Genomic DNA, 23,516 nt, shown 5'->3' on the forward strand with positions numbered 1-23,516 from the left:
GGTCGTGATTTTGATGATGTTCTTATGGACGATGGCGAAGGTACATATAAGACAATTTTCAGATATCACCATAACTAAAGCCATTGACTTTTTTTAAAAACTTTTTAACTGATTTGTTTACAGCATAAATAATTACATCAGCCTTATCCATTTCAACACGATTCCAGCGTACAAGTGCTGTTCAGTATTAACATACAAGATAGGCTTTAGAGCACCCTAAGAAGCTTCCTCTTAACTGGTCCCTGAGATGGGATCCACTGCAGCTGTGCCCCTGGACCTGCCACACCCCACTGGGGTCCTAAAAGTCTCTCCAAAGGTCCCACATTCTGTCAAATTTCCAAGAGCACCCATGGGCTTTGTTCATGGTGCGCTCACCGGTCCTTTCCAGCTGTACAAAGTGGCAAGCCTGGGACCTCCCAACGCTTCCATAGCCGGGCGATGTTCCTCCTGGAGACCATGAGAGCCACATTACAGAACAACAGAGTGTATTTAAGTAGTGTCTGTTCCCCCATATTCTCAGTGTGTCCGGTGTGGGGTGGGGTGGAGTAAAGTGCCAGGTTTTCTTTTGTGGCTGTTGAGATACACTGGGCCACCCATGTCCCGAATGGTTGCAACCTGGGGCATTCCAACAGGGTGTGTTACCGTGTACCAGCTTGCCCACATATCTGCAGGCATTTGTCATTGTCTGCTTCCCCATAGGGAGGAGCCTAGTTCTAGTATATAATGCCCGGTGTAGTATTTTTAATTGCCCAAGTGTTAACCTGGTCCTTATCGCAGATTCTCTGGTGTGACACCACTCTTTCCCCATTCTTCATCCGCTCAGATAAGATCCTCAATCCATGCTCCTATTTATCCCTTGTTACAGCCATGGACGGCTGACTTATTTTTACTGTGTTATATATTTTGTGAGACAGCTTGTTTGTGTAGAGTGGTTGATAAGTCAGTGACTCATCAGCCACCTCTTGCAGTTTCGCCTTGCATCTCTTAAGATTCTAATGGAAGTATTTATTGTCTGCTAACATAAACCATCTTTGCTTCTTGTCAAAAGAGGAGTCCCTGTTTTCCCCAGATGTCTCCTAGTTCTGGTAGCCCTAGCATGTCCCTTTGCTTTATTCCTTCTAGTTTTTTTAGGTAAGGGCATCAGATTCCAAAAGTGGAGTCTCCAATGTCACCTTCTCTTCCCACACTAACTTTATTGTGGCCCTCTTTCTTATTTTTATTACCAGTTCTGTCAGGTTTGGATGTCGAGCTGCACGGCCCCTACCACATAGTTTGCATAAATATACTACCAGATCTATTGTGCCCCTGTTTACCAGTAGCAAGGGTTCTTGTTGAGAAATGAAAACCCACTGATTCCCCACTAGTAGTGAGGTGGTGTTGAATTGAAAGCCAAGGTTTCGGGTGGTTTGAACTGGTTCTGGGGGGGGGGGTTGAGTTCAGACGGCCACCATAGATTGGAGGGTACAGGCGATTTTTGATTAAAGAACAGGACCTCGGTCTTGTCTGTATTGAGCTTTAGGTTGTTGGCAGACATCCAGGCGGCGATGTTGAGCATACAGAGGCGGAAGTTGTTAAAAGATTTTTCAGTGTGGTCTTTGAAGGAGATCACCAGTTGGGTGTCGTCAGCGTAGGTTACTTTGAGGCTACAGGATTCAACCACTTTTGCCAGAGGTTTGAGGTACACAATAAAAAGGAGCGGGCTGAGGGCGGAGCCCTGTGGGACGCCCCAGATCAGATGTTTCTTGGAGGAGAGAAATGGACCCAACATCACTTGCTGTATTCTGTTTGTAAGAAAAGATTTTACCCATGCGAGGGGGGGCCCGCCGACACCAACTTCTTGCAGGCGAGTCAGAAGTTTGTCGTGGGAGATGGTATCAAACGCAGCGGATAGGTCGAGGAGGACCAGCATGGCCTCCTCTCCCCTGTCCGTGCATTCGCGGATCGATTCGGATACCTCGAGTAGCGCCGACTCAGTACTATAGTCTGGTCTAAAGCCTGATTGGGTGTCGTGGAATAAGGAGTTGGATTCCAGGTAGTGGGACAGTTGTTTTTGGACTGCCTTTTCAAGAACTTTTGCGGGCATGGGTAGAAGTGAGACCGGTCGATAGTTATTTAAATAGGAAGGATCAACAGCAGTTTTTTTTTTTTAAGTGGAATTAACATGGCATGTTTCCAGGCGGAGGGAACAACCCCAGTGAGTAAAGAGGAATTCCAAATGTCGAGTAGGGGGTTAATGATGATGCGGGCAATTTCATTCATGATAAGGGTTGGGGCTGGGTCCAGAGGTGAACCAGATTTACATTCCTGAAATAGATTTAGAGCAAGTTCTTTAGTGAGTGGTTGGAATGCGGTGAATGCATGAGTGCTGTTGGGGGTTGGGTCTTTGGTGATGTCGGAATCTTTCTGAAGAATCGCTGTCGCTATGTTGGCAATTTTTTCTTCGAAGAAGTTAGATAGGTTTTCACACAGTGTCTGGGACATGGGCGCTGAAGTGGAGAGTGCGCTGGGGTGGGTGAATTCTTTCACTATATTGAATAGGGCCTTGGTCGAGTTTTTTGCTTTGGCAATTGTTTCGTAAAAAATATGTGCTCATAGATTGGCGTTTGAGTTTGCGAAACTCATTAAGGCTTTGCCGATAGAGGGCCTTGGCTCCTAGATCATAGTTCTGTCTCCATAGTCGTTCCAGCTTTTTGCACATGCTTCTGTGTGCCCGTAGTTCTTCCGTAAACTATGGAGCCGATGGTTGTTGTCTACGGGAGGTGAGGCTTTGAAGAGGGGCGACTTTCTCGATAGCGGTCGTTAGGTCGCTATTTAGTGTACGCACCGCTTCGTTGAGGTCGTCCGGGAGAGGGTTTAAATTGTTATGGTAGTTTTGCTCTAGGGTTGTAAGTGTAAGTTTGTGCCATTTTCTGCCCTGAGATCTGATGGAGGGTTCCTGTTTTGTAATTAGTCAGAGGTATTTCGAAGGGTATAAGAAAATGGTCGGACCATGACAGAGGTAGGGGGGGGAAGGATTTTGAGTTTCTCGCTGTTCGAGAAAATAAGGTTGAGGGTATGACCTGCTGTATGAGTGGGGCCTTTTACTTTTTGCGTAAGATTAATGTTTTGCATAGATTCAAGGAGTTGTGATGCGCGATTACAGCTACTTACATCAACGTGGTGGTTGAAGTCTCCTAGTACCATGAAGTGGGGGTGTTTGAGGGAGAGATCTGCCGCGACGGCCATTAGCTCTAGGACAGCGGGTTGTGGGGTGTGCGGGGGGTTATAGACCAGAATCCCTGAACAAATGGCTGTTGTGGAGTCAGTGATTGAGAAGTATAGAGCTTCAATAGGGTTAATGTTTAAGATTTTTCTTGAGGTGATTTTCAGGTGATTCTTTAGGATCACCGCGATACCTCCTCCTGTTTTGGAGCCTTCACGGCTAAGTCCCGTGAAGCTGTAGTCGGTGGGTAGAGCTAGGGCGATGTCAGGGTTGGAGGAGTCTTTAATCCAAGTCTCTGTTAGGAATAATGCGTCCCAGGATGAGGTAGACAGTAAAAGCCAGATGCCATTGGCGTGGCTGGGTAGAGAGCGACAATTCACCAAGCCCATGGAGTAGGTGTTGGTGGGGGGGGGGGGGGCTGCTTGGTTGCTGGTATACTGTTCCTGGTACGAGTCCAGTCGAGACAGAGGGAAAAATGACAATTTGGACATTTGTGCCGGAAAGGGCTAGGTAGAGGGAAGCTGCAGGTGATGGGAGACGAGCAGGATGTCTTACCTAGGTCTAGTAGCTGTGTGCTGGACCACGTAAGTCTCTGGGCCGGTGAAGGACTGACGGCATGACTGGCCCTAGGCACGGAGCTGGCGCGGACGGGCGCAGACGGGCTTGCCTTAGGCGCGCCTTCGGCGCGCAAACGTCGCGCCCGCTGCGCTCGCCCGCTGCACGATCGGTATATACACATATTTTATAGAGAGAAGAAGTCTTGGTAGAGAGGCGTGGCCTCGTAAAAAGGGGCGTGGCCTCCGAGTGCGGCGGGAAATGGCGGCAATGTTTGTTTTCACTGCGAGTCCTCGGCAGCGCTAAGGTCCGCTGTGAGGCTGTGGGCGGGAGATTGGAGATGTGGGACGGTGAGGTTTTTAAAATCAACACACACGCATTCACACAGGTTTGTCAGATCGTAATTTTACACAAGTACAAGTTATCGTGACTCTCAAAGTTTTTTAAAAAATGAGCGAGTGCTCGTGCCTGTAGCTCCCGGCTTCCGCCTCAGGAGAAAAGGTCTTCTGACCAGATGCTTGGTTTCCGCGGCTTAAGTACTCAGGGGGCGTGGCCTCGTAAAAAGGGGCGTGGCCTCCGAGTGCGGCGGGAAATGGCGGCAATTGGTTTTCACTGCGAGTCCTCGGCAGAGCTAAGTTCCGCTGTGAGGCTGTGGGCGGGAGAATGGAGATGTGGGACGGTGAGGTTTTTAAAATCAACACACACGCATTCACACAGGTTTGTCAGATCGAAATTTTACACAAGTACAAGTTATCGTGACTCTCAAAGTTTTTTTAAAAAATGATCGAGTGCTCGTGCCTGTAGCTCCCGGCTTCCGCCTCAGGAGAAAAGGTCTTCTTCTCAATCGATTTGGTTTTTGAAAAACCAAAGTAGTTTGCTATGGACTCCCGCCCTACCATAGCAAACAGCAGTGTACCGGGGGTAGGCACCCGGGGACACTGCAGGAGCTGGCTCTGGGGGGTGGCGTTCCCATGGGCCACCACAAGGCTCCAGGAGGGGGGTCGCACGACCCCGCTCCCAACAGTTAAAAGCCCCGGGGGTGGGGGTCCCCGGGGCGTGTGGGGGGGGCTTGAGCTCCCCCACACAGGTTTTTTTTTTTCTGAGTCCAGAATCATAGATAAATGCATTATACAAACTGATCTACTGTGGGTATTATATTACATAACCAATGGAGAGTTTTAAGAAGAAAACTGAATTGGTTTTCGTAGTAAATGAAACACTACAATTTGACAGAAACTGAACTTGAACAGAAACTCGGTATTGTGGCGTGCATTATTTTGAGAATTAAAACCCTTGGCAAATTTTAGAATCCTTACTAAATTGCCCAGAGTTGCAGAGTGGGACTCCATGATTGGAATAGGCACTGAGGCGAGAATTATCAGGTCCGTGGAATTTTGAGCCCAAGACCCGCCGAGGCGGGGAATTGAACCCTGGTCCCGGGCTAGACCTCTGCCTCAGGGTCTGCCGCTCTAACCATTGAGCCACACTTCTCCACTTCTCTGTTAGTCATCTTAGTTCTATTGTATAGCACCATCTGTGAATATTCCATCTAGTCACTTTAAGCTGAGCACTGCACCATCTCTAATGTTTAATAGTCTGATATGTTAAAAAAGTTGATTGATTTTCACATTCTTTTGTATTGTTCCCTTTAATTTTTATACAACAGAAAAAATATATTGAAGCTGATGCTCTTTCATAAAAGAAGCATAGTTTTCATTTTTTTTAATCTAGGCTGTAGTGTAGTAATAACATGGAATTTGAAATCTGCATTATATTAATCAGTGAAAATGTGTTCATTGCTATGCTGAATCCAAGTAATGTTTTATTTGACCATATTTCTTTTCATCAGCATGGTATCTGTGCCGTGGCAATGAAAACATATCTGCCCCAATAAAACTATATTATTTAGATACATTTTGCTAATAATTACACTTTCCCACATTTACTCCAGTGCAAAGGCCAAAGTGGCGTTTGCCACAGTACAGCGGACGTGACATACGAAACCCGTTTCATGGCCTCACAGACTGAACGTAACAATTACTTTACCAATAGGACCAACTCTGCTGATATTCGCAATATCTCTTGAGTGTAATTGTATCCTACTGCACAAATTGAATCCCTTGCATCCTGAGTTTGAGTAAATGCATTTGTTAAAAAAACAAATGCTCATGAAAAAATGACATGGTATGAAACTGTATATGCATTACTCAACCGAGCTTATGCCTGTCGTGAGTCATGGCCCCTTCACCACACTCAGGAATTGTAAACAATAGCATATCACATTTGAACATCTGCAGGATTGCTATTTATTTCAGGTGTATATGAACAATACTATTTAACCCGAATACAAGGGGTTGTGTCTGTGCAGTGAGATAAATTCACAGTAAACAGACCCTGTGAGCACGGCCCAGGTATCTTCTGTGACATGAGATATATATATATATATATATACACACACACACAAATATGGCAACCGTTAACAGAGGAACAGGAGTCAGTACATGACCTGAGGACACTGTCGGGGGCCCATCAAGGGGTCTGATATGTTGAATTAATTTGGTTGTTTGGCGAAATTCATCATGGATTTAATTTTGAGCACTACAAGTCCCAAGGGGCTCCTTTCACTTGCCTATTGGAGGGCGTTATTTAAACAAGGATGACGTTGGTGCTCTTTTTTGCTATGTGACCAACAGCCCGTGAACAAGAAGCGCAGGGCTCCGAAACGCGTAGGGCGGTACTTGAATACCTGATGTTGAGCCGGTTCAGCCTAATAAAGACTTTTTGGTGTTTAACGAAATCTGCCTGTTCCTGTTTGCATTCTCGAAATTGGGACGCTCGTAAAATGATATATAGCTTACTTGTGAAAATAAATGTGGCTCAATTACATACTATTTAGAATCAGAATAGTTTAGTTCGGTGAAGTATTGAATATATGTCATAGGTATGGCCTTGTGAAAAGTAGATGTTTATACCACTGTATCTTTAAAAAAAAAAAAAAAAGCACCGAAATATGTATATTGTATATTCAGATACATAGAATATCAATATACGATGTATTACAATTCTTGATTGTAGGAAGGAGCTACAACATTTTCTGGAATCTTTAAGAAATTAATAGCTCGCTCTAAATAAATTCCTATTGGACAGAGTTTGATACTCTTACCCTTGGAAGGTAACTCCAGGTTTTATTTCTACAGTTCTTTTGCCAGCTCTGCTCCTGGTTCAACTGGTACTGCTCTACGAGGACTCTGACGAACACAATGGAGACTGTTCTCACCATATTTGCTCTATTTTATTATCCTATTGAGGGTTCAAAGTCCAGAAACAGGTAAGAGTAGCCTGCACTCGTCCTCATTTATTTTTATATGAAATAGCTACGATGATTTTTAACCAAGCTCTAGACCAATTTAAGTGAGGCACAGGGAGTTTAGGGACTTATAACATAATACTAGCAATGTGACTGTATTTAAATGATGCTGACAATTCTTTCCCCTTATTTACAGTTCTAAATATCTAAGCCTTGTGGCTCTTGCATTTGTCATTCGACCGACTGCTGTCATTATTTGGATCCCTTTGCTCATCAGCCATTTTTGGAAAGAACAGAAAAAAGTGGATCTTTTTGTACACCATTATGCACCTGTGGGGTAAGATGAAATTCAGGACTGTCCAACTTAAATGTGCAGCCTCTAGAACTGGACTGTAAAAAGCAATTTTGGAAATGTGCACCTTTCTCATGTGACATTCTGTAATTGCATATGTAAAGTGCTTACTACCCTTGAAAGGGCATTAAAGCGCTGTGTTCCAGAGTAGCCGCCCATCCGGAACCCAATGTTAGTGACTATTCCAGTGGTTATTGTTGATTTTTGGGATCAGTCTTGTGCTGTCAAAGAATCCAGTCCATGCGTTTACTCCGGTTTCGTTGCGGTAAAATAGATTTGTAGGAGTTAAGTGTGCTCATTAGTGGGAGTATGTGAGTTCATGCAAACGTTAGTGGGATGAATAGATAGGCTTCACACAATTAAATATTGTTAGGTTGCTGGCACAAGTTTTCAAAGAAGGTGAGGTTGTGATCTATAAAATGAGGTGTGGGAAATTAGCAGAGGTACAATAATAGAGAATAAAGCAGACAGTCATGTGACTTAAAGTAGACTACACTCAGAGACGACCCATGCAGAGGATAAAGGTAAGGAGAGGGACATTTGATCGAAATCAATGTGAGTGGAACAATAGTTTGAAGTTTGTTGTTCGTGATTTGAGTGAATGTGGGAAGTGTCTCCATGTCCCATGTGGTGAGCATTGAGATGGGGTTATCGTGTTACAGAACCTGGTGCTTGGTGTTGGCAGTATGTTTGATGAGTAAGTGTGAAAGATGGAGGTACATTAAAAAATAAATTATGTGTAGTATGCTGGAAACACTAAATTGCTCTACAGGTCCTTTTGTTGTGTGGGCAATTTTTCTTTTATGTTCTCTATTCAGTTTACTGTGTTCGCTATGAGAAGAGGTCATCTTCTCTTTGCTCCCTGCTGGCTTCAGGCCCCCTAATCGCCATTCTCCTACAGCCATCCCCAAAGTGTAAGCCTATTGGTCCAATTGTGAAGTGGTGTCATTCTGCAGAAGACTAATTTGTCTGCCTGATGCTTAGAAAACAAGCAATACTTGATACAAGTTTTATTCTCATTATGCTGCTAGAGAATCTGTTAACTAAGTTGTAGTTTATTTTAACAAAAAAATTGTATTGATTGTATTGTGTTTAAGATTCGGTTTTGATGATTTGGTACAGAATTGAATCAACTTCACACCTTTCTTAGCTACAGGGATCCACTTGGTAAAGTTGTGTATTGGGGCTTTGAATTTGGCTTAGCAGTAGCCCTTCCATGCTGCAACTCCTAGTGCCTCTATTGGAGCCCAGGCAACTAATCACCAGGGTTAGAGCATTGGATCTTGGTCAGCCGACTGTTTGGTTTAGGGCTCCCATTGGATCTGGGTTACCAGACTGCTAGGGGATCCATTCGACCTAGGTCACCTGAATGAAAGGGTAGGGCTCGTATTGGATCTGGGACACTTGACTGATCATGGCCAGTCGGATATAGGTCACCTGTTAAAAACAAGGGTTATCCCTCCTATTTAACTACAACTCTTAGGACATTCGACAAAAGGGTGAGCGGTTGAGATTGCTGCCTGTTGGGGCCTGGAAGTAGTCTAGGACCAGAAATTCTGCCTCTCCACCTCCAGACCTCAAGGTGAGCAGCCATTCGCCAAAACAGAGGATAAGCCATTGGGTTCTAGTGGATTAGCACTCCTGTGTACAACTCCTGTACACAACAACAGTGTGAGGATTGCTATTACTGGACTCAAGAAGATTGTAGTCAGTGTCTGCCCTATCACCTGCTTCTAACCACAAGATGGAGGACAATAACTCCAATCTATTAAGCGGTCCTCCCATTGTCAGTCTGTGATCTGTGAAGCCATATACCAGTTTCCCTACCTTATCCCCTCATTTTTAACAGGATAGGCATATAATGTAGGTTAGATCTTATGGCTCTTACTAACCATTCAACACTAATCAGACAGGCTTGCGAAGGCTAGAGAAATCTGCCAAATATTACAGGTCACCAAAGAAATCTAACATTAGTCCGCCCTGCTGGCCCCAAATTGTTATGTACCCTGAGCACAAACCTACTATTATGACAAAATGAATTGATATCACATAATGATAGTCATATGAAGGAGCAGTGCAATGCAGTCTATGCTGGTGGTTCTCTGATTCCCTTTCACTCCTTCTCCAAACCTGTTGCATCTCCTAGATCAGAGGTCTTCAAACTTTTCCAGGTTGAGCCCCCCCAGCTGAATTCCCCCAGATGTTGGGCCCCCCCACCACCCGACAGAAACCTCGGGAATCCGGCACACCACATGATCGACTGCCACGCGCACACCACGGGCCATATCCGGCAAACAATGCTCAACACAACAAGAGTGCCTAGCAAACTGCAGGCCTGTGAGTGGGTGTGACGAAACAACAGAGGCATACCAGACAGCTCAAAACACAATCCTCCAAGACAAAATGTGCGCAAATTCTCCCCACTAGGATACACAGGACACAGATCAACAACAACACCACCAACATGAATGTGACGAGTGTGCCGGTGCCCAGCCACACCTAGACTCTCAATCTGTGGGTGAATCCCTGCCACTGCCATCCTCAGGCTGTGCTCCACATCCAGTTCTAAACGGTACCTAGTCTTCAACACCGCAAGTGCTGAGAACCCAATCTCACAAACTCCCCAACAAATAAACAAATACATTGTAGGATGTAAAGCACCATGCACAAGTGAACCAAAGGGAGGACCGCAGTGATGAACCCACTATAGGGAACACACCATGGGTGCTTCACCAAACGGAACCCAAAACATGGAACCCGACCTTGCCCATGGGGGCCCCGCATTCAAGTAGCAGCTGGACGTCACGCAAAATGTCACACGCATGATGCATAGATCCCACACATGAGCACACATAGAATACAGAACAGTAACACATAGGCAAGGGAGCAGCCAAACAATTCAAATACCTTCCACTCTGAACCACAGCTCTCATGGCACCAAGAAAGAAAAGTAAGTCATCACAACCCTCCCCATCCATCATGTACACCTTGTCATCCACCAACTCCCCCACCAATCATTCCGTCCCTCCATCTGAGCCCCATCCACATCCAAACCACTTGCAAACCCATCCACCTTCCATCCCTCCATCCACCCCCTCACCCATCCATCATCCATCCATCCCTTCACCCAATCTATCCCCTCACCAATCCATCCACTCTTCCACCCATCCACCCACTCTTCCACCCATCCATCCATCCACTCCACCACCCATCCATCCATCTATCCATCCACTCATCCATCCATCCATCCACTCATCCATCCAACCACCCACCCTCTCACCCATCCAGCCATCCCCCCACCCACCCAGTCACTCATCCGTCCACCCACTCAACCCCCACTCATCCGTCCACCCACTCAACCCCCACTCATCCATCCATCCCGCTCTCCACCCTCCCCCCCACTCATGCATGCACTCTCTGACCCATCCATCTCCATGCTCCTCTCCTCACCCATCCATGCACACACCTGCCCATCCACTCTGCCAATCATTCATCCATGTCATCACTCATCCATCCATCCATCCTCCCCCTCTCTCTCCATTCCCCCCTCACACAGCCACCCATCCCTCCATCCACCCACTCATCCATCCACTCATGAATCCATCCACTCCTCCCCTTCACTCCTCCATCCATCCCCCCGTCCATCCACCCTCCTCAATCACCCATCCATCCCCACATCCACCCCTTCACTCATCCATCCATCCATCCATTCATTCATCCCTTCACCTATCAATACATCAATCCATCCATCACCTCTCTCATCCATCCATCCACCCACCGACTCGTCCACCATCCACCCCCCATCGATCCATCCACCATTTCACTGATCCATCCACCCCTCCATCTACCCTTCCACCCATACACACATCATCCACTCCCATCCATCCCTCCACTCATGCATCCATCCTCTCTCCCACCATCCATTCACCCCTTCACTCACCATCCATCCCCTCACTCATCCATCCACCCCCCACCCATACATCCACCACTCCACCCTCACACCTTTTATGATTCAAATTCGAATCTGCAGACCAACATCCCTGAACACCGGGTGCCCACACAAAGATCCTCATGAGTTGAGGACCGCAGACCAGAGCCCACTGTCCCGATTCATGACCCAAACCCGGATTGCAAACTCTCCCTCCCTTCCCAAAATAACTGAAGGACTCCCGCCCCCCCAACTCCCCCTCACTCCCACCCCCCTTGAAAGGCTGGGGCCGTGGACCAGAGCCCACCCTGCCCGTGCCTCAAAACCTCTGTGAAACCTTCTCTCCCTTCTGGGAAGAGCTAACTCTCCCAGGAGGGGGTTAATTCACAGAGCTGACAGCTTCAGCTGCAGTGGGAGGCAAGGGGTCTCCTCTTCTGAAACCGAAAGCGTGTCTGTTTGTTTGCTTTCGTTTTTAGCAGAGGAGACCCCTGCCTCGCACCGCAGCCAAAGCTGTCAACTCCGTGAATTGGCCCCCTCCTGGGAGAATCACCCAGACAAAGAAACGGGCACAAAGGGAATATCGAAGTGGAGCCCGCGCCCCCCCTGGGATGGCGCCGCGGGGGGGGGCGCGCCCCACAGATTGAAGAACCCTGTCCTAGATCCATAAAATAACAGAGCTCAGAACCTCCTGTAACAACCATTGGCTAGTGGATTAACAAAAGCCCAAGTAGACCCAGCTATTCACCTGATATCGCCTCTATAACCTGAACCTGTCAACATGCATGTATCAATTTATTAGGTCTCGACTATTCATCACGTAAGTGATAAATAGACGAGAGTATTGAGGGCAAACCATGCTCTGAAACCACCAGGTGGATTACATCGAGTGCATATGCCCGTGCATGCGCTTGCTGTTTGCTCCACAGAGCCGCCTCGCACAATCGCATTAATCAGCCCTCCTCCAAAGACTTGTTTACAGTGCTGCCAGCCTATCGCGTGCCCGCCGCATCAGACTTCAAGGAAAGGCTGCCGCTCCCCCGCCCGCCGCATCAGTCGTCAAAGGAATGCTCCCCGCCCCCCGCCACAGCAATGCTTTTTTCACTGCCGGTTTCACTGCGCCTCACTCACACCCCATCTCCATATGCTCCTTTCCTCCATCCCTCCCACTCGCTGGCTCCCCCGCCCCCCCACCAGACTCTCAATGCTTGTGTCGGCCATCTCAACGCCTCGCTGCTTGCCCTCCTGCTGAGAAAACGCTTTCCTGCCAGCATTCAAAACATCACGCTTTCAATAACTGCGCTGACCGTGCTTCTGCTTTTAAGGTGAGCCATTTAAAACATGTCCTAACGCTCCCTGTTGTGCGTTAAACAAACATTGCTGGCCTATGATAGCATCACTCTCTTGCTTCCAGTTCTATTTCTTGTTTTTTTATGTAGGTGCATTTTGCTTGGTTTTTTCTCATGTCATCGGTTTGTTCGGTTCTCTGTCATGTGAAGTAACTAAAGTTTGCCTGATTTTTCCTGAAACATACCCAAAACCAGATATCCGGCAAATAGTTACTCGTCTTTCCTTTTGCTATGTTGAATTAAGGTTTAGGAAATAGATTTCTTATACCTGTCCCCTGCTATATTTCCCTTTTAAGTTCCCGATGTTAAACTCGGGCTGTCTGAACCTTTACTCCCCTTGTGGTTTAAACATGAGATTAGTCCCATGTTTGTCAGCCGCTCAACCCGTGCCATTCGTTTTCCCAAAGAGTTCACAGATTTGCTTCTGTTGCCATCTGGTGGATGATCCAAGGACACACATTGAAAAGGCTTACACATCTGAAGTAACTCGTTCGAAAAAATGGTGATCTTTCTGAAAGCCAGATCTTCAAATATCAAAACGATGACACTCGCCTTAAAATTTCCCTGCACTTTTGTATGCCATAAGGCATTCCCCACGTACTTAATGTTGCCGTGATTTTTTTTTTAAACTCGTACTATCCACCTGTGATTATCCACTCCAGTGCCTCACGTCACAGGGTCGCACGTTTACGTAGGCTAGGAGGGCTTTCTCTACCATCCAGACATCACACCCTCCTATCGGAATCCTTTTAATATGTAGATTCAGAATCTGCAATATATTCTATAATTGCTATTTAAAAGGAACAGCAGACATTACAACGCATGCCTTTACCACTTTTACACGGGTTGCATTACATCGTGGGAGGCTACCACACATTTTTAGGGTTTTATATATACACACATATATAATATTTATATATCTGAGTTTTTCATTTTTGTGGGAAACCCCTTTATCTTTTACTCCTAACCTCCCTTTACCCCCTCCTGAACCGTAGCTCTACCCACACCTCCCTTTACTGCTACCCACCCCATAATACTACATTTACCCTTACCGCTACCCTCCCCTTAAGTCTAAAAATGTCCCTTACCTCCCTTTACCCCAAACCATCCCTAAAGCCTAAACTTCACTCTCTCACACACACACACTCTCTCACACTCTCTCTCTCTCTCTCACACACACTCTCCCTCACATACACACACACTCTCTCACAAACACTCTCTCTCTCTCACACACACTCTCTCACACACAGTACAGCCTTCTACCCCCACCACTCTACCACTCTCTCCACCAACACTCTACCTCTCTATGCGCCACCGCTCTATGCGCCACCGCTCTATGCGCCACCGCTCTATGCGCCACCACCCTATCCGCCGCCACCACCCTATCCGCCACCACCCTATCCGCCACACTCTAGCGCCCACCACTCTACCCGCCCACCACTCTACCCGCCCACCACTCTACCCGCCCACCACTCTACCCGCCCACCACTCTACCCGCCCACCACTCTACCCGCCCACCACTCTACCCTCCAACTCCACCCTCCAACTCCACCCTCCAACTCCACCCTCCAACTCCACCCTCCAACTCCACCCTCCAACTCCACCCTCCAACTCCACCCTCCAACTCCACCCTCCAACTCCACCCTCCAACTCCACCCTCCAACTCCACCCTCCAACTCCACCCTCCAACTCCACCCTCCAACTCCACCCTCCAACTCCACCCTCCAACTCCACCCTCCAAATCCACCCTCTAACGCCACCCTCCAACTCCACCCTCCAACTCCACCCTCCAAATCCACCCTCCAACTCCACCTTCCAACTACACCCTCCAACTCCACCCTCCAACTCCACCCTCCAACTCCACCCTCCAACTCCACCCTCCAACTCCACCCTCCAACTCCACCCTCCAACTCCACCCTCCAACTCCACCCTCCAACTCCACCCTCCAACTCCACCCTCCAACTCCACCCTCCAACTCCACCCTCCAACTCCACCCTCCAACTCCACCCTCCAAATCCACCCTCTAACGCCACCCTCCAACTCCACCCTCCAACTCCACCCTCCAAATCCACCCTCCAAATCCACTCTCCAAATCCACCCTCCAACTCCACCTTCCAACTACACCCTCCAAATCCACCCTCTAACTCAACACTCCAAATCCACCCTCCAACACCACCCTCCAAAAACACCATCCAACTCCACCCTCCAACTCCAACATCCAAATACTCCCCACAAATCCACCCTCCAACTACAACTCCAGCCTCCAAATCCACCCGCAAACTAAACTACAGACTCCAACTCCACCCTCAAAATCCAACCCCCTACCTCTAGCTATCTATCGTCCTCACTCTATCGCACAACAACAGCATCACTCAGGGGCACCTCAGCATCACTCAGGGGCACCTCAGCATCACTTAGGGGCACCACAACATCACTTAGGGGCACCACAACATCACTATCGCTACCACAGCATCACTGAACACCACAACATCACTTAGCGCCATCACAGTATCAATCTGTGCAGACATTCAACAACAACAACTGGTTCAAATATGTTCTCTCAATGTTTCAAGCGTTATTGCAAATGTCATAATTTTTTTTGATATTTCCCTTCTGTTCTTATATTTTAGTCACAATAAAATACACTGAACATAATCTTCCCAAAAGTTAATTACAAAAGTTTAAGCTATTGCCATTATAAATTACAATAACTTTTATTTAAGTATTAATTATTTAAAAAAAACATTTATATTTGTAAAATCAATACTTCTGAGTCACGTAAATACAAAACATGTTGCATTAAAATGCTATTGGTGTCACATTGTGAAAAAATAAAAGTATTAGCATTGTAAATGACAAATCTATTAATTTCACATTTTTCAAAAATAACACATAGATAACGAATTTGTCAAGTACAAGACAAATAACTCAAACTTTCCTAATGCGAGACCTATTGCATTGCAAATGCTTGTATTTTAGTGTTTGGGATGATGTATGCAGCATAGAATGCTACCGAGGTGTGGTCTAGACTGGATTACAGAAACCAGGCTATGATGGGGTGAGAACAAGTAATTCAGACTGAAAGAGATTGCACAGCTAGCGATTACATTTTTACTCTATGCATTTTCTATCTGAGGCGCAGCACTATAAAGTGATTGTCCTAGAGTGACATACTTGTTCTCTTAAGTGGCAAAGGTAGCATTAGACTCCAGCTATTTAGGTTACAATGTTGGCAGGTAGTCACTGGACTCCATCCCATGCTATATTTGCAATCATTGCTTTCTTAGACGGACAAGCCATCTGTGTATATGAGGCCCAATCCTTGTAGGATGCATTTCAAAAACCTTCTTTTGCTTTGTGTTGCAGATTAACTACTCTGGGAATTTCTCTACTAATTGATCGCATATTTTATGGTAAGGTAAGTGTCCATCTTTTAGAAGACTATGGTATGGTATATAACTATGGATCAGAAAGCAGGTAGTTACAGTTTTTAACGTTTGAACTGTGGTAATGTAGACAAACTTGCCTATTGAAATTTTTGTGTTAACCATAGATTTTATTTTCTAGTGGGTCCTGGTTCAGCTGAACTTCTTAAAGTTCAACGTTCTACAGAATTTGGGCGCGTTCTATGGATCTCATCCGTGGCACTGGTACATATTCCAGGGAATCCCGGTTGTCCTGTGGACGCACCTCCCGTTCTTTATTCATGGCTGCTTCCTGGCCCAGAAGAGATATCGAATCCTTTTAGTAGCCGTGATTTGGACAGTGCTGATATACAGGTGGGTAGGGTGGCCTCAAGCATGACTTCGATTAACAATCAGTGATTCTTGGGATAAAGGTTGGACACTTTTACTGTTCAGTGAGGCACTATTATTTAGCATAAATGTCAAACCAGGACACTCTTTATATTGAATATACTTTGATTGAAAATTAGTTAGAATGTAGGCATAACGCATAGTCACTCCAGCCGCAACCTAATATATTGCTGTTCATTTGTCAGTCAGAACACAAATATAATGGGTTTTTTTGTGTTGCATTGTTTCTTTCAGCATGTTGAGCCATAAAGAATTCCGGTTTATTTATCCTGTGTTACCCCTCTGCATGGTGTTCTGTGGTGAGGATTTTGATTCCAGTTCCTTTTAGAAATCTGTGCATTATTCTGTGATGGTCTCCTATATGCATTACAATGCTGTGCTTGTGTTCTGCTTATCAAAGCAGAAAGGGCCCAGATGTCATCAATACTGTAGTGTACTGTTAATTACCCACTTGCGAACAATGAAAATGTGTTGCTTTTTTAACATATAGCTGCTGACACATTATTTCATTGACACACTTAAGCTCCTATTAAACCTTACTGAAAGGCAATGGTAAATCCTCCCACTTGCCTAGTTATCAGTGGGTATACCATGGATAAGGGGATTGTTTCTCAACAATTGGCCATATCAGAGGCCCACCAAACATTATTCATAAAAGCACCTGGTGGTGTTACTCACTACCCAGTTTGTACATAGCTTAGAGGGATGGAAGAAAAGATGGTGTTCAGGCCTCTTGGTAACTGTCCTGACCGTCAAGCCTGCAGAATATCTTCTAGCTCTAGGAAATCTCCAGGCTCCTCTCCCAGAAATGCAATGCTTGCATACCAGGGTGCGATGAATCTTAGGGTTGGGAGGGATTCCATGCACCATAGAACTAATTAAGAGTTCTTTCCATGTAACTGCTTGCCAGGTCCAGCACTTTGAGCCTGAGTGCCTGAGCCTCTTTTGCGATCAGGTCCTACCTCTCAAACAGATTCCGTGCTCAAAAACCCTACCCTTAGAGGTGATTTGACATAGTGTTTGGTCATGTACATTGTGTGCAAGTTCAGGATTGGTCCATTGGGGGATGTTATGGTTTCACTGCTCACCATAACTGGTGGATTTTCTTGTTTTTGTGTTTTGTGCTGAATTGATGTTGGCCTCTTTGAGGCCCAAACGAACTATAACTCTGTTTTAACTATTTTTTTCAGGGAATGTGTTGTGTTTTTTAATGCTGTGCTTTATTACCTAGATTGTTGTTCTGAAAATGAGTCCACAAATATGCGGCGAAGGGCACATTTGGGTAGGAGGGTAGATTGCAAAGCCTAAGAGACCAAGTAAAGCATACTGGTTTAAGCGTACTGGGAGTACCCGAGCCTGTTCCCTAAAAGCTCAGTGCTAACATTGGTGATCTTTAGGCCTGGGTGAAATTTTCATTATGCTGGTGTATCTTGCATAATTTCATGTTGTGCTTCTTTGGTGAAATTCATGAAATTACTCCATTGCGTGATATCACGCAATTTCAAATCCTTTTGGCTAAAAATACTATTGCGGGAGCATGGGAACAGAGAGAACAAACAAAACATGAGCAGCTGTTGTTTTCACTATTGGTTTTAGTAGGAAATGTGTCTTCTCATTTGAAATGGATGCGAGGGCGCATTTTGTACTAATGGATAGCACCAAGGGGCCAATTTATTGGTTGACAGTAAGGATACTCCACAGCAAAGGAGTATCCTTACCACCAACCTACTGGTCCGCCTGCCGGATTTAGATGTGGGTGGACCATAGTTTGGCCATGGTGGAACTACTCTGTCTCAGCCACACTTCTCTGATGGAGTAAGTGTTGTTTGTCTGCCGGCCCAATTTAGATTAGCTGTTTTTAACTGCCCATCACTGCCAGGAAAACCCTAGCAGTAAGGTTCAGTAAAAATCTAAAAAAGTGCCCCCCTCGCCATGGCAGATGACTCCCATACGGATGGGGATCATTGTTTTTTTGTTTTTTTTTTGTCAAGAAAATCCTGCTTTGGGATTTTCTTTTAGAAAATTGAAAAGGATATAAGTTTGACAGACCGATTTGTCATGCTGACAGACCCGTGCATCAAAATAAAAAATGCATTGACAGGAACTGCCATGATGGTGGTTCGCATTGCTTTAGAAATGACCGTCACCTTGGAGGTCACTTCTAAATTTGCAGGCGGGGACTCCTTCAGGGCAATAGAGTAATACACTCTGACCTAGTTAACCCCATCCGCTAAGATATATATCTGGCCCTAAATGACAGATTTGCATTCCCATCTTTAAAAAAAAGTTATTGTAAATACGCAAAAAGAAATTACGTAAATTTCACACACTCCTAGTTATAGCAGATATGAATTGGGTGGTACCGTATGGTCCAGTATCAACGGCTTAAAAGGTGACATTGTGCCCCATTCCAGTAATCTAGAAATAGATTTTGATTTACATACAGGTGAGTTTCTTGCATTATTCCCTACTTCTGGGGCATGTGGCCTTCATGAAAAAGTTGATAGTGACTTCTAGTTCCTATAAACATAATTTAATAATGCGATGCTTGCCTAGAACAGTTTCTTCCATGCCCTATCATGATTGTGCATACTATTTACTAAATTGAACAGTTATGATTGTAGGTAATCTTGCAAAAAAAAAGTACGTAATGAAGTGTTCAAATATATTATTTATCCATCATAGGAAACAGCATAGTCATCCTAATAAAGGAAGACCTTTTTTGGTGTATTATGAAAGAAGAGTTCATTTAAACGATGTCCTCACTTACTCCAGAACTTATTCAGAAGACCTGGAAAATAACTGTTGCCAAATTGCTGTAGGTTGGCAGTGCTAGTTATTAACACCACCAGTTTCTGTGGCCCTACGTCAAGTAGTCTTTTGTCCCTGGTTGCTTGGCCTTGTAGTTGAACAGTTCTTTGGGAGTTTGATACTTACCCTTGCATCAGTCCCGAGGCTCTTGGGGTGTTAGACTCTTAGTCAGTGCCTTGAACTCCAGCTTTACTCCTCATCAGCTAGCTTCCTGTGCAAGGCACACGTACAACTCCTCAACCTGGTTCTTTCTCAAGTTTATCGGTCTCTTGTTTTACAATGGGTTAGTTATCTATTCTTATTTTTTATCCTTGCTGTGTCCTGAACACATTCATCGCTTTTGTTTGATTGTTTGGCTTGGTTGTGGTCCTGGCTAGGCACAGATCCCTTTTTATCCAGTTAATCTTCCAGAGCTGTCCTCTCTCACCACAGCCACACTGATAAACTCACAGTTGTGTCCTCCACGGGGAGTTCGGGGACTTTGCCTGAGCTGCCTCAGTTAGGAAGAATGTGGTAGAGCATTGGCTTTCACTCATTAGGAGCATACTGCTTTGGTACTCAGGCCACAAAACATTAAGAATGTGGATAGTCATTGTTAGACCTGACATCATTGGCTTGAGTCTCTCCTCCATTTTTCTGTTTGCCTCTACTGTTTTACGATGTTTTGCTGGTTTATGCTTTGGGCGCCGTGTCACTGCTGATCAGTGCCATAGCGCAAGTGCTCCCTATGTTAAAATTATGTATCTATTGTATCCATGTTTGGCTTATTTGGTTTACTGTCAGTCCCTAGTCTAGTGCACCAGGAGTGCTGGGGCTTGTAAATACAAATGCCGCTCGTGGGCTTGCAGCACGTGTTGTGCCACCCACAGGAGCGGCCTTGTAAAAGAATGTCTACGGGTCGGTCATTGCGAGACCCACGTGCAGTCCTGTACTGTCACGCCGGCTGCGCAGGTATCCCTACTTGCCAGCCCCTCCAACCTTCCCTTAACTTCATGTTAGTCACCCCTATGGTAGGCCCATGGGCAGGGTGCATTGTAAGTGTAAGGTAGGACACGCCTGACCAAGTTGGCATGTCCTGATAGTGAAGTGCCGCCATCTTCGTGCTTCACTATTGCGAGGTAGCCTGCTCTCCGTTGGATAGAATGGGCCGCCGGGATTGTTAACGCTATAATCCTAGCTGGCTCGGGGAGCATGGTGCAATGTCGAGTTTGGTATCCCTGAACTCGGGGTTTAATTACGCATCCGTTGGTGTGGATGGTTTTTGGACTCTGGGTTCGAAAATAGTACTTTCAGAAAGTGTCTATTTTCTTGTCTAACCATATCTGGTCTCTGCTGGTCTTGTGTGTGTGTGACAGGAGCTGGGTGGCTCCAAGAGGTCTGGATGAGTCAGTGTGGGATGAGTGGGACATTTACGTTGAGAGTAGGGGGAGAGTAGTTGTTGATAGCCTGCCTTGCCTGATACAATGCTGGCTCCACCTCCTGCCAAGCGACTGATGGCTCTGTGCCTGCCATGGACGATCCTAGCCCCACCTCCTGCCAGGAGGGCGATAGCTCTGCTCCTGCCAGTATCAATGCTGGCTCCACCTCCTGCGGGGCGTCTGAGGACTCAGCCCGGCTCAATGAATAGGCCAGGTGCTACTGCCTAGCTCCACCCACCACAGACCCAGGATGTTGGGAAATCCCCGGCATAGACAAAGGGATCAAAGACGAAAAGGGGTATAAGAGAAGGACCCCTGAACTAGGAAATCAGATCACTTCTGACAAGGAACCCTGTAACCAAGGACAAGAAGCCTGCTGATCTAAAGGACTGCCTACCCCTTCTGCCAGTGTGCTGTTGTTGGGGGAATCCTGCAGTGCTTCTTTATTTTTGCCAAGGAACCAGGAGAGAGGAACTGTGTGTGTACTCTCACGCTTGCTAAGAAAATCTCCAAGGACTGGAAGAGTGCCAGTCTCCTGCTGAAGTCACAGGGCTAAAGGACTTCATCTGCTAAAAGTGCTGTTTGCTGCAAGTGTGAATCCAGCACCTCTGAAAGGACCAGCAATCACGACGATCGGACGCTGGGCCCGACCGACGCCAGCAGCAACGCCAGTGAGTGGGAGTACGGCTCTTACTCCAGAGGACCTCGTGTCTGCCCCGCTGCTGATCGCATCAACCGTGTGCCCTTCGACGCCGTGAGCGCTGCTCACTCTGTGCAACTGCATCATCGACAACGCCTGCTGAGGCCTGATCGACACCGAAGACGCGACGCCGGATTGCTCGACGCCGCTGATCATCGTGTGCTTCATTTTCCTAAGGTACTGTGTTGTTGGGGGTCCGTGTGACTCCAGGCCCGACGTAGCGCTCCTCGCGGTCGACGCCGAACCTGTGGATTATCTTTGCCCCAGCGTTGTGTAGCTCCCGTGTGAGTTACCCTGTTGCTAAGAACTGTGTTTCCAAGAAGAAGATTTGCTTGATACTAAAAGACTTTTTCGTGCTACAGAAGAAACTACCTTTGAACTATCCTTTTTCCTTCCCAAACGTATTTATTCCGATTGTGTACAGTTTTGCCGTTATTTTGGTCTTGTGCTAAGCCTTATATAAAAATACTTATTTTTATAATACTACGGTTTTGTGTCCATTTGTAGTGTATTCACTGTATTACTGTATGTGGTCATAATTGCTTAACACACAGCCTCTGAGATAAGCCTGTTCTGCTCTGCCAAGCTACCGAGGGGGTGAGCAGGGGTTATCGAAGGGTGTGATCCCCTTGCCCTGACTAGAAAAGGAGTGTCCCTATTTGTCAGAAGTGCATACCTCTGCCAACTAGAGACAGCCGGTTCTAACAGTCATCAATCTGATCCTTTGTATTTACGCCATGTTTTTGGTCAATAGGCTTCTTACTTCTGAATGCCCATGTCCTGACAGTCTTCAGTCAAGTGTTAGTGTTTTCAAGAATATGTAATATGAGCAAACTTCATGTGAAAATTCTTTCTTATTATTATTTTTATGATGCATAGTTGTAACGATGAACTAATGCTACTGCACCTGAAACGAGTTACCTAAAGTCATTTAGAAGAGTAGATAATAAGATGAATATTTATGCCACATTTTCGTGCAATGAACAAAAACATTGGTCCTTACAAAACTGTTTTTGTAAGGACCAATGTTTTTGTTCATAACTATTACCCAAGGCCCTTATTTACCTTGAGGGTTTCCCTTGTTGTTTTTGACAACGTTTTCGTGCAAGACACTATCAATTCTAATATCAATGTTCAACTAGCTCCTACTGATCCCCCTCTCAATCAGTGTCCTGCTGCAAATGCATCTATCTCTCCCCTTGTTTCAGTGGAGCATCGAGTTAATGACAATATTAATGTACAAAGTTGTTCGCCTGTGCTGTGAATGTACCCAGAGTATCATTCTCAAGTACTTCCACTGGAAGTGCAAGTGGTGTGCAAGTTCTAAAGCCATTGCTAGAGGGATGTTTCATATAGTGTTGATCACCTCCAGAAGACAGTTGCCGAGCGCAAAGATGGAAAATGTCTTTTACCTTAAGAAATGGGTTAGTGTCTAAGCTTTTAGAAATTACTTGTTTTTTTTGTATTTTCCACTGCTACCCTAACCATGATCATACTATGCTGAATTTGCAGAATTTATTAAAGAAAGTGTGATTTAGTTATAAAAACGATTGGGCTGTAATTGTTCAGGTTCTTATGTTCCTAGGCTCGTTAGAGGTTGTTTTATAGTCCTGTTTGATTTTACACTTATCTTAAGACTGCTGCTGCTGGAGACTTTATTTTTCTTTGTCCATTTGGCTTAGATTCTTTATGGGAAGTGTCGGTACTCTTTATGAATTTGACACTTAGAATTCATGCTTAGATGTTTGCTTAGCTAAATGAGTTTTTATGATTTTATATTATTTGTAATTCTCTATTGGAGCCCACATGGCATTTCATGCATTTTTCCTTTACCATATTTGGATTATTCCCTAGGAGTAATAATATTTTTGCCTTGTTGTTGGCCTGGAATTCAGTTCTGTACGATTCCATTATTTCTTTCTTTTTAACTCTGCTATTCTGTTGAAAACTGTAGTCTCTAACCGCTAGATCAATTGAAGACGCTGCAGCCAAATTACTTAGATAAACGTTTGGGGTGTTCAAACATGGATGTTGAGACGATTATTGGGGTTTGGCTCCCACACAATTCCGTTCTGTCTTCTG

At 45.6% G+C, this 23,516-nt stretch overlaps 1 protein-coding gene across 2 annotated transcripts in view; it reads left to right on the forward strand.

Moving 5' to 3' along the window:
- The window catches only part of PIGB (phosphatidylinositol glycan anchor biosynthesis class B), a 157,094-nt gene that overhangs the window by 38,959 nt on the left and 94,619 nt on the right, over positions 1-23,516 (forward strand). For both annotated transcript variants that reach the window (XM_086958335.1, XM_086958334.1), the window contains exons 5-9: positions 6,955-7,085; positions 7,261-7,401; positions 16,057-16,108; positions 16,258-16,469; positions 16,740-16,804. In XM_086958335.1, coding sequence (XP_086814461.1) covers positions 6,955-7,085; positions 7,261-7,401; positions 16,057-16,108; positions 16,258-16,469; positions 16,740-16,804 — 601 coding nt within the window. The remainder of the gene's footprint in view (positions 1-6,954; positions 7,086-7,260; positions 7,402-16,056; positions 16,109-16,257; positions 16,470-16,739; positions 16,805-23,516) is intronic.

The sequence above is a fragment of the Lissotriton vulgaris genome, chromosome 2_1 (genome assembly GCF_964263255.1).
Source record: "Lissotriton vulgaris chromosome 2_1, aLisVul1.2, whole genome shotgun sequence".
Classification (NCBI taxonomy): Eukaryota; Metazoa; Chordata; class Amphibia; order Caudata; family Salamandridae; genus Lissotriton; species Lissotriton vulgaris.